This window comes from Triticum aestivum, chromosome 2A (assembly GCF_018294505.1).
Source record: "Triticum aestivum cultivar Chinese Spring chromosome 2A, IWGSC CS RefSeq v2.1, whole genome shotgun sequence".
In the NCBI taxonomy this organism is placed as follows: Eukaryota; Viridiplantae; Streptophyta; class Magnoliopsida; order Poales; family Poaceae; genus Triticum; species Triticum aestivum.
In genome coordinates this window covers 17473730-17485344 of record NC_057797.1, presented here as the reverse complement: position 1 = coordinate 17485344, position 11615 = coordinate 17473730, and the positions used below count along the sequence as shown (strand labels likewise).

Here is an 11615-nt window from a genome sequence, read left to right as displayed (position 1 = left end):
ATGGCCTAAGTTCTTCCCATTGTGACCAGCCTACTAGTGCCGTTTTTCTTTCCCCAAAAAGAAAGGGAAAAAATCAAATACGAGAAAGATGACGCCTCCCACTGCGCTCAACTATTACCCAGTCAAGCTGCCGGATGGCAGGAAAGATTTGATAAGGTAGACATGGTGAGATAAGAGACGTACGGGACTGTAACAGCCGGATCACAGGAAAGATTTGATCAGTCTACGTATCATGACACTTGTCTACGGCGTTCTAGATGGTCGGCCGCTCCATCACGAATCGAATATTCCCAGCATTCCGCCCAGCGAATCCCGGCCGACTGTCAGTGGCCCCCAAGTCAAGTGGGGCCCAGTCAAGTGCTCGCCCTACTTATTAGCCGCCCACACGGCCGTCTCCTCCTCACCGTCCTCCTCTTCTCACCATCCATCGGCTCTCCCCTGTTTCTCTCCGATGGCCACGGCGACGGCGGCGGCGGAAGGCCTTGGGCGCCAGAGAGCGAGCCCGGACCACCTCCCCGTGCCTCCCCGCCCCCGCTCCCGGTATCGGCATCGCGCGGCAGGCCGACCACATCCCGTGGCCGCGGGCACGCCGCCTCGCCCCGCCCCCGGGCTCCGGCATGCTCAGGCGGACCGCCGTGCCCTTCTCCCTCACCACCCCCGCGCTCGTCCGGCACGTCCCTACAACGGCGGCCCGTTCGCCGCCCTCCTCTACCTGTGCGCCGCGCTCGGAGTTGCCGTGGATTCCTGCGGCTCGCTGCGGGACTACGGAGGCCTCGCCGCGGTCCTCGCCGCTCTTATCATCGTCCTTGTGCTGAGGCATCCGCCCCGATTGGCCCGTCAGGTCGACCCTGATGGACCCCGCCAGATCCCGGCGGCTCCGGCTCCGCGGGTTCAACCGGAGCACCCACGCCTCGCTCCCACACTCTCCATCACCGGGGGCATACTGGACGCTGCCCAGGTTGCTGCTGCCATCCGCAGCTCCATGGCAGACAGCGCCCGTCCGATTCCCGCCGTCAGTCCACCCCAAGCTGACTCCTCCGACTCCGACGGGGGCGGGTCAAGCACCAACGGCGACGACATCAATAACTTGTGGTATACTCCCGTCCACCTCCTCGAAGCAGGCGACGTCTGTCTCATCCTCCCCGACTTCATCCAGCAGCTCCAAGACATGGATTCAGGGTTAACCCAAGCTGAATCCCTTGAATTGCTTCAGAGAGCGTTCAGAGATGCCAACAACTCTCATGGATTCCACAGGTAATTAATTCGCCAAGTACTACTGTAGTAGTTGATTTAATTCGGCACGATTTTTCTTCTTCATATCCTTGAGAAAAAAGTCAAACTTTTCTGCTTGGAGTCTCCAACCTTTGCAATACTAGTAGTACTTCACTTACTACTTAAGTAAATGGATTCTCTTCCTTTTATTTTTCTTACCCAAGTGGGGTGAAGTAAAATGGATCCAATGTTTCAAAGATTGAGAGCAACCTGTTTGAGTTCAAGTTTTAGGTTTTGGGTTTAAAAGTGGACCTTTTCTCCGATATATAACCCCAGTGTGCCCTGCTTTTTACTAGATGATGCTTTTGCTTCAGTTATCTTTACATATACTGGCATGAGAACATCTGTCATTGAATTATTATATGTTTTGTCTTTACATTATGGCATTATGTGGTTTCATGGATAGTATCATGCGGCGTGTAGTACAACAATGATGTTCTTGGAATAGATAAGATTGACTTCGGTGCTTTATAATTGACATATGATGCTCTCTCAAACTATGTACGCACTTCGCATTACATTCTGAAGTTTGATCTTGTATTCTTGTCCTTGAAACAGATTGTCTGACATAGTTGAGGAGAACCGTTGGATTATCAATGACGCTCCTCTTGTGTTGACAGACAGATCGGCTGGGACTTCTGTCATGAAGATGAAAATTACTGCAAAACTTATTCAGCTGATCTGGTTTGAATTAGATGGGCAGAATTGGAAGTCGTGTCAGGAAGTCAAAAAGGAATGCTGCTTTCGAGAGGTTGTCGGGCAATCTGTAGAAGAGCTCCTTGATGTTGCACTTTCATTCAGCAGCGCAAGGTGGTCTGCTGATCATCCATTGCAAATGCTAACCATCTTTGATGCACTTGTCGATGTCCTATGTACCATAAGAGAATTGACTTTCAGCAGTACTGAGTTGATACATGATGTGGTTGCTCATGTCTTTCGCAAGATGGTGGTTGATTTGAGAGGAATGCTTGAAGGGACTACCAGTGACATGCATCGCATCAGAGAATGTGCCATCCATCCAGCAACCGTTCTTCTTGTACGATACCTGGAATTTTTCTATCGCAGCGGGGACATGATGCAGTTTGTACTTGTCACTGGGGATTGGACTATTGAGCTTAGCATGATCTATGCTTGGGCCTCCAAGCTCAGTGAAGATGCAAAAGTAATGTTCCCAGCAAAGGGTCAAAGGTACATATACATCTTGAATAATATGGATTTTGTTTATCAACTGAAGTATCATCCGGGAGGATGCCTTTCCAGTGTAGAACTGCAGAGGGGTCTCTGTTCGCTGATCCATCAGCACATACAGAGCTACCTTGACGAATGTTGGGTCCCGCTTGTGGGATATTTGGGTGTTGATTCTCTGAAGAGATTTCTTGCAGAGTTCTTTACCATCTGTGATAGCCAGATGACATGGAAAGTTCGTACTGTGCTCAAGGTGACACTGCGTCGGGAGATTGTGGGGTTGATTGTTCCAAATTATGAGAACTTCTTACAGGAAAAGTCCAGTTCGCACCGGACTTCCTGGTTGAAGGCCAGATCTGGGAAACCAATGTATACTGCTGTGTGGTTGGAAGAGAAGATCGGTGAATTCTTTGAGAGATAACAGCCTGCTGGTAGTGATGAAAGGGCACCACACTTGTACAGGGTCGGCGCATTTGTTGTACCACACTAGCAATTTAGCATTAGTAGAGAGCAGTTTGTGGTGATCCGACCGTGCTACCAAAAGGGTTCAGTCTGTGTAATAATTTTTTCAGGTCATAAGCCTGCTTGCAGTAGTAGCAAGATTCAGAGCTGGTTGGTGTATAGTGTTTGTTCAGTGTATGCTTATACCATAGGGAAATGCAATGTTTTGTTCGTCTTCCATGTTCAGTCTTACCCCATGTATATGTGACCAAGTTCGACAAGTTACAATGCGAAGCCAAATTCCTCGCGCACGCACACAGACACACAATTCTTTGTCTTTCTTCTTTTTACCCAGAAAAAGAGTGCAGAGTTTTTCCAAACCAGCCAATTTCATTAAAATCAAACAGTATTACAAATGGTATTTACAGAGATGGAGTAGAATCAACATAACTACTCCCTCTGTAAACTAATATAAGAGGGAGTACATAAGACGGGACTACATGACAATCTGCCAGAAATCATCTTCCGCGGACTTTTTTTTTCGAGGGTACGCAAATTGCGTACCTTAGCTTTATAGGAGAGAAATACAGCCATACAACCACAACTACCTCTCGCTGCGAACAACGAGCGTAGCACAACTCCACACTCGACACAAACAAGGAAACCACACCCGACTACACACTACGACATACAAGAGCCTACCCAAAGCCGATATCCTCGCCGCGTCTCGACCGACGCCGATGATCATCGAAGAACAGCAACTCCAGCTTCCTTGGAAGAACCAGCGACGACCGTACATAGCGCCAGAGAAGAACGATCCGGGCAGCGGTGCACGCCGGAGGAGCGCAACATAGGGCCTCTTATCTCCAAGCACGAAGCTCCCAACAAAGGAACAACGTCAGAAAGACGTCGCCATCGTGCCGATCCTACGAATCAAGGCTTTCGCCATGGAGATGGTTGCCGATACAAGGCAACGTGGACAATGGCGCTACCCTCGGCGACGCCTCCAGGAAGGGGAATGACACCCACGGGTGCCATCGACGCCAGTCCGACCAAGGCCGAACAGGATTTTCATCCGTAGCAATGCACATTTCCACGCCACCAAGCTTCCGGCCAGCCCCGAAAGATGTCTCTCACCGCCAACACCGTAACCACTTGCATTCGTAGCCACACATCACTGCCGAAAAAGCACGCCTCAAGCCACCACCTTCAGCACACCAGGAGCCACAGCATCCACCAAACGATCCGGGGGTCAGATCCGTCGCGATGGCCTTCACCCGCACCTAGGGACTGCCACACAGATGGACCTGATCCGCACCATCAGCCACACTTCAACGCCAACTTCACCGAGGCATCACCGCCGGCGCCTCACACGTAGGCGGTCGGGCGCCCGCTGCTCGCCAGGCCCTGCCTAGCCGAGCCTCGCAGCGCCGCCGCCTCCATGGCTACGCACGCGCTGCCGCCTCCGACGAAATCAGCGCACCACCCACATCCACTCACCCGCTGCACCCCTCGTGCAGATCCAGGGGACCGCCGTCGAGCATCCCGCCGTGAAACAGACTCCCGCAGCATCCGACCGGGAGCCATCCGACGCGCCAGATCTGGCCCGAGAGCCACGGATCCGCGCAAGGGAGGGCTGCCTGCCAGCCGACCCGACGCTGACCAAGGGCGCCACCACGGCGCCACAGGCCGGACGAGGCCGCGCCAAGCCGAGCAGGCCGCGCCGTGCCGCCCAGAGCAGGGCACTGCCGACCCTAGACGACGCCGGCACGCCCCCGCGCCCGGAGCAAGGCCGCGCCACGCCCCCCGCGCCACCCGGAGCAAGGCCGCGCCACTCCGCCCAGACGAGAGCCACGGGCGCGCCGTGCCTCGCCAGAGCCACCCCCGCCCGCCGCTGGCACGCGAACCACGCCGGCGTGAGGACCTCCGCGCCAGATCTGGCGTCCCGCGCCGCCAGGAGCCTGGGAGAGGAGGGGAGAAACCCCGCCGCCGCCGACCCGCCCAGGCTTTGCCCGGCGTCATCCCTTGGCGGCGGCGAGGGAGAGGGGAGGCGGGACGGGAGGACTGGCGGCGGCGCGATTTAGGATTCCTCCCGGGCCGCTCGCGGGAGCGGCACGGGGGACATCTTCCGCGGACTTTGAGAAAGGGTTGAGAAAGGGTTTACTGAAAGGTAAAAAAAGTCATCGGCACAAGCACAACGGTTGGTCTGGAGCTAGCTAGCGTAAGAGACAGCAAATACCACACGATGATTACAGATTAATGTGGCTTTGTGGGGGAAGATGTCATGCTGGTCCAAAAGGGGAAAGTGCGACCACTGAAAAGACAAAAAGGATAACGAAAGAAAGCTGCTGCCTGGATGGATGCCGTCCATGTGACGACGACACTTGTTCAAAGCCAGCGTCTTGTTTTGCTTCCCACACGCAGACAGTCGCAGCGCGTCCGCACGTTGAAAGCAACAGCTCGTCTACTTGGATTTTCCTCTTACAAATATCTAGTTACCTTAAAATTTAAGAGCAATTTCCGTTGAAAGCAATGCTAGTGAAGTTAAGAGCGAGTTCATTTATACTTCAAAACAAATACATCTAGCTTTTGTTATTGGTATCTCCAACGTTGTACTTCAAATTGGACACCCCAAATATACGTGTCCGTAGACAGCTTTAGAGGAGCCGGCTATTCAACCGGGTGCATCAAGAAAAATGGACACGTCATCTTCATTAATATTACTCCCTTCGTTTTTATATACAAGATCACAAACTCATATTAAAATTTAATGCCTTATTTTGTAAATCGGTTTTTTTCATTTACTGAGATAATTAAATATGCCACATGCACGCAAGGATATGATAGAAAACTCAGTGGAGTGTCATTATAAATGCATGCATGCAAGTACTAAACAGAATGCTAGTACGAGGAAATATCATTCACTTCTGTTTCGATTACTGCTGGTGGCCTTCTATAGATGTAAAATGTACTTTTTTTATACTGACCTTGTATAAGCAAATAGAGGGATTACTTTTTTTCTACATAGAAAAGGTGACCGACCCTACTCTATTCTTTGCCCGGGACGTCTCCTCCCATTGAACGAACTGTTGAATTATAGATGGGTTTTGGCCCATACAAAACAATAATTTCTGTTAATCTCTAAGACCCATATAAGTGTATGATAGGTGGTGGGAAGTTTAGTACCACCTCATAAGTTGAGGAGAGTTGAGAACCCTTTATAAGCGTTGCTTTACCACATGTCATTGGGAGCTTGAGAAGAGGAGTGATACACACGCGTTCCTCCCCATCCGCGGCTCGTCACGCCCGCCCACACATGTGCGTTGTGTTTCGTGAATGAGTCGGGCCTAGCTCAGACCTATGCTTGCACTTTAATTTTGCAGGTCAGGAACGGTTAATTGGATTAATTAACGAGTCACTGACGGATGTGTATGAGATGTTGGACCCAGGCCAGTGCAAACAACACACTCCCTCCCGCCTCGTGCAACCCTAGTCATCATCTACTACTTCAAGCTTTGTGTTGCTTCAGGCGATCCGATCATGTCGACCACGTGCACGATTGGACGAGAGAGGAGGCCTCCGGAACCCCGTCCTTCGAGATCCTGCACTACCGCTGCATCCGTTGCGGCCGTTGCCTGGCCCACCGGCAGGTATGATTTGTTCATCCCCTACTTGTTCGTTCATGTGCTAGTCGTATATGCTCTGTTCATAAATGTTTCGGTTCTATGTGTTGTACGTGCTCACATGTTTAGATTTTGGTATGAGTTGTATACTGTGAATGCCATGTTACTTTTTACTCATGGATTAGATTAATCATAAAGTGCTAATATATCCAGCAATCCAAAACCTTATTTGCCATGTCACTACTTTGAAGGCGGTCCCGTTTACAGAAACACATTTCAAGCATTAGCAGATCAAAACCATCTTGTGGCTCACAACCATGAACGTGTTCTGGGTCGGTGATGTGACTCCCGTAGGAACGATTGTTCCTGAATAGGAGAAGGCATTCAGGGAAGCAACCATTGTCTTTGTGGGAGCCGTTCTGAGTGAGATCACAGACAAGTTGGTTGACGCATATCTTCATATACGGGTGGTCAAGGACCTGTGTGATGCCCTCAAAGCTAAGTTTGGCGCAACCGATGTCGGAAGTGATATGTATGCTATGGAGCAATTCTATGATTGGAGGATGGTTGATAACCGTCATGTGTTAGACCAAGCTCATGAGATACAAACATATAGTGCACGCTAAGGAATTTGAGTTCCTGAAGTGTGAGTTACCGGACAAGTTTCTCGCCGATTGCATCATTGCAAAACTCCCTCCTGGATGGAGGAACTGTTGGGATACTCTAGGTGCATCGACTGCAATACAAAACTTCTCCTACACGCAGTACAACCAGGAACATACTATGGAGATGAGGTATCTGGGGATGAGGTTCTCATTGGGGGCGTCGAAGAGAGATATCGAGGTTGGGGAAGAGGTGCCAATGCCCATGGAGGTCGTGCTATCCCTTCACCACTTGCATCATCATCATCATCGAAGATGCATGTACTCTTCATGCGCCACCAATCCCTTTTGTAACACCTTCTTCGTGAAGTTGTTCCTGCTGGGGAAGGACTTCTGTCGGTGTCAAAACCGGCGGATCTCGGGTAGGGGGTCCCGAACTGTGCGTCAAGGTCGGATGGTAACAGGAGACAAGGGACACTTTATTTTACCCAGGTTCGGGCCCTCTCGATGGAGGTCAAACACTACTCCTACTGGATTAATATTGATGATATAGGTAGTACAAGAGTAGATCTACCACGAGATCAAGGAGGCTAAACCCTAGAAGCTAGCCTATGGTATGATTGTGTATGAAGATGGTTCGTCCTACGGACTACAACCCTCCGGTTTATATAGACACCGGATAGGGTTAGGGTTACACAGAGTCGGTTACATTGGTAGGAGATCTTGAATATCCGCACGCCTAGCTTGCCTTCTATGCCAAGGAAAGAACCTTCCGGACACGGGACGAAGTCTTCATTCTTGTATCTTCATAGTCCTAGAGTCCGGCTGAAGGTATAGTCCGGCTAGCCGAACAACCCCTAATCCAGGACTCCCTCAGTAGCCCCCGAACCAGGCTTCAATGACGACGGGTCCGGCGCGCAAATTGTCTTCGGCATTGCAAGGCGGGTTCCTCCTCCGAATCCTGTGTACCTGTATGAATAATATCCTGATTTCCGCAGCGCTCCTCGGCTTCTGTGCTCCATAATTGCCATCTTCCACGTGTCGAGTGAATGCGAAAAGCCTGGGGCGTTTTTACATATACGCCCCCAGCCATATGAACAAGCCGCCTATTTAATGGGAGGGGGATTTAGATCCAAACACATCCTCTCTTCCCCGCAAGTTATCATCGGAGCGCCTCCAGCAAAGATCCATTCCATTATGGCTAGCCGTCGCAACTCCTCCTCTCGCCCCTCCGGTTCCAAACCCGGAGATTGGGAGAGTTGTACCATCCCGCATAGTGAGTTAGTGTCGCTGCAAGCTAATGGATTCCTCCCTCAAGCCTACATGGTCTCGGTCCGAGCCGGACTCGCCACCTATAATGGCGGAAAGCAGGCGGAGGGCACCCCTAATCCCTCTAAAGGAGAGCGGGTGTGCTTCGTCCCTTTTTACTAAGGGGACTAGGATTTCCGATTCATCCATTCCTCCGCGGGCTTCTGGAGTTCTACGGCCTCCAGTTACATGATCTTACGCCCGGCTCCGTACTTCATATCGCAAGTTTTGTTGCTCTCTGCGAGCTATTCCTAGGCATAGAGGCTCATTTCGCGTTGTGGAAAAGGTTGTTCTGCTTGGTACCCCGTTCTCAAGAGGGGTCCATATATCAAGTGGGCGGCGCCGAAATATGGCGCATCGCCGGGACCGGATACCCACCTGGAACCCCAAAGAAGGTATCCGAGGACTGGCATTCAGAGTGGTTTTATATAGAGACGTCCCGCTGCCGGACCCTATCCGAGCCGGCCTCCCTGAGTTCAGTATGGCTCCCTTGAAGAAACACTTAAGTTGGCGTCCACGGAGCTCTTAAGGAGAGGAAAACAGAGACGTCCATTACCTGATGAGCCGGATAAGATTGTTGGCTCATTCCGGACTAACCATGATTGGAGTCAGGGCCGCATGTATTATGCGGGGGGTGCAGCCACTCCAATACAGAGGCCACCCCATGTGGGAATTCCACGGGGAGGACGACGCCACCCGTTATGGCCGTAAAGGACCAGCCTCAGCTGCCGCTCTGGTAGAGATATTAGCATCTTTGTACAAGGGAGAAAAGGAGGATTTCCTCCGCGTCAACCCGCGGGCCGGATTCTCTATGCACGAACCTCCAAGTTGGGTAAGCGAATAATTGCACTCGCCCATCTGCTTTAATATTCCCATGTTTAGTCGCGCTGTCTGACAACTTTAGCGCAGGGACTGCGACAAGAAGTGAAGGACATCGACAGCCGCCCTCCCCAGCCCGAGGACCCAGAACGGTCCCACAATCCGGACTCCGAAGAAGATCCGGACATAGCAGTGGAGCTTATTGATGGGGTGTTCCATCAATTGAGCAAGGACAATACCTTGGTAGCCATTACGGCTGATTACCCTGGGTTAATCCCGGCCTCCCAGGTGACAGGAACCGAAGTGTTTTCCCTCAAGAGAGATTCCGTCCTAACATATTTCGGCGTTTCTGATGACAACCGTATTTTTCAGGGGAGATTTCCGAGGAGGGAGGCCGAACCTGCGGCGGCTAGCCAACGAGGAGCCGCCGGACCCCGTGGGGTAAAAAGGAATGAAGCCCGGACTGAAAGTCAGACACAAAGGTAGAACAAGCCCTCTGTCTCTCTGGTGTTATTCTGTCAAGGCATGTTAACATCCGTACCGTTTTTCAGGACGAAGAGGCCTCGCCGGACTATATCCGGAGGAGCCGCCAACCGCGCCTCTACCAGCCAGGCTCCAACGTCTGGTCCAGAAGTGGGGACGAACACCAGGCTTGCGCCGGACGCTCCTCCGACAGAAGATGCGGACCGGCTATCTGCCACTAATTCAGAAGTGGAGAGCGCCATGAACAATAGGCATCGTTGGACAGTTCTGCGCGACGCTTGTTTCTCCCGAGAGGCTTTAGATGCCTTTAATTCGGGAGATGCGTACCTTCGTGCCGCTCAAGATGGCTTAGCCAAAGCTACGGAGCAGTATGTGAAAGACATACGGGTAAGAGAATTTTGGTTAAATACATATATACCAGTAGCCCCCGAGACTTGAAACAGTTAAAGTAACTGATTTAAGGATCATATGCAGGTTCTTACAGAGAAGAACACCGCACTGTCCCAGGAGCTAGAAAAGTGCAAGGCCCAACTAGAGGCCGCACTAGCCGCAACAGGGGAGCCCAAAGGGACCCCCGCAGGTACGATATACTTCGAGAGTAGTATTGTACGGCTTGTATGTTAATCTGACAATTAATGTTGCAGATGATGCCGGACTTGATCCGGATAGACAACAACTCATACGCCAGTTAAAGGCTGGCGAGAGTACGTTGACAAGGGTGAGGCAAGAGAAGAATGATCTTCAGGATGCCAACACCAAATTGGATGTCGAACTAAAAGATGTTCGGGCCCAATTGTCAGACTCCACGAAGGAGAATCGACGACTTCGATGCGACATCTTCAGTAAGTGCTTGAACGAACTCTCGAAAAAAAGTTCGGCGAGGAAGTCGATTAACAGCATTATGTCTGTAGGTATGCTGACAGGTCGTCCTGCAGAGGAGATGCCCGGTTCTACGGGCGACCTTCTTCCCGAGCTTTCGCAGCTGCACGATAGAGTTCGGCAGGCGATGCAAGGCGTCGTTCGAGCATTATGGCCTTCGTACTCCGTGCCCGAAGGTCTTGGAGATCTTGCAGAGAAGCTGAACGGAGCTCGGCGGCGCTTCCAGTTGTGGAAGAAATCAGCCTGCCGGCAAGGCGCTAGGGAGGCCTGGGCCATGGTGAAGACGCGTTATACCAAGTCTGACCCGAACAACATGGTCGAGGTCGGACCTGTAGGGCTCGATGGGAAGGAGATCCCTGTAAGCTTAGTGTACGGCCAATTAGAGTTGGCCGCAAAGTATTCCCAGCAGGACTGTAAATTAGACAGCCTGTTAGATGGTATAGAGGAGGAATACAATCAGTCACAATGACTGTGTAATTTAAAATTGACATATGTAATGCCTTCTAGCTGGATTGTAGATCGTTTGTCGTTGCCGACCTTTTCGCTTCGACCTCGGGACCTGACGGTTCGGAGTGTTTCCGAATACCATAATGGTTATAGAAGAACCACGGTATGCATGGAGACCAGGCGTAGGGGTCATTAGTGCTTTATCAGACAAGTGCCCAACTAGTTATGTTATATTACATGGTTAGTAAGAAACATCTTCCAGGGAGAATAGTTCCGTTAAGGGTTCCTTTCGCTGGGGTGGCGTGCCCTAAAGTGCACGTCCGGACTGCAAATGCAGAAATCATCTGGGGGCATGTAGAAAATAAAAAAGGTTCATCTTTAGTTCACCGACCGAATATTCCCTTAAGAACGCTAGCTTTCGGCTTCACCCAGTCTGAGGTACACATCCGGCTTATCCGGCAGTAACAATCGCAGAGGTGCTCCCTTTACCACCTAGCCGAACAATCGGGAACGTAGGGGTAAGCACAGGAGCCAGGCAACCCAGCTTGGCCAAAAC

General features: G+C 51.3%; 1 protein-coding gene across 1 annotated transcript; it reads left to right on the top strand.

Annotated features, from left to right (window-relative positions):
• Positions 1 to 417: 417 nt before the first annotated feature.
• LOC123187023 (uncharacterized) lies at positions 418 to 3209 on the top strand. The gene is made up of 2 exons (XM_044598770.1): positions 418 to 1254; positions 1831 to 3209. The coding sequence occupies exons 1-2, from the start codon at positions 452 to 454 to the stop codon at positions 2876 to 2878; spliced, it is 1851 nt and encodes a 616-aa protein (XP_044454705.1). The 5' UTR covers positions 418 to 451; the 3' UTR covers positions 2879 to 3209.
• The last annotated feature ends 8406 nt before the right edge of the window (positions 3210 to 11615 follow it).

What these genes read in the sequence shown, in the direction of transcription:
- LOC123187023 (XM_044598770.1), top strand. Translation starts at nt 452, where the DNA reads ATGGCCACGGCGACGGCGGCGGCGGAAGGCCTTGGGCGCCAGAGAGCG. An exon ending in AACTCTCATGGATTCCACAG is followed by an intron (nt 1,255 to 1,830) that starts GTAATTAATTCG and finishes TCCTTGAAACAG; the next exon opens with ATTGTCTGACATAGTTGAGG.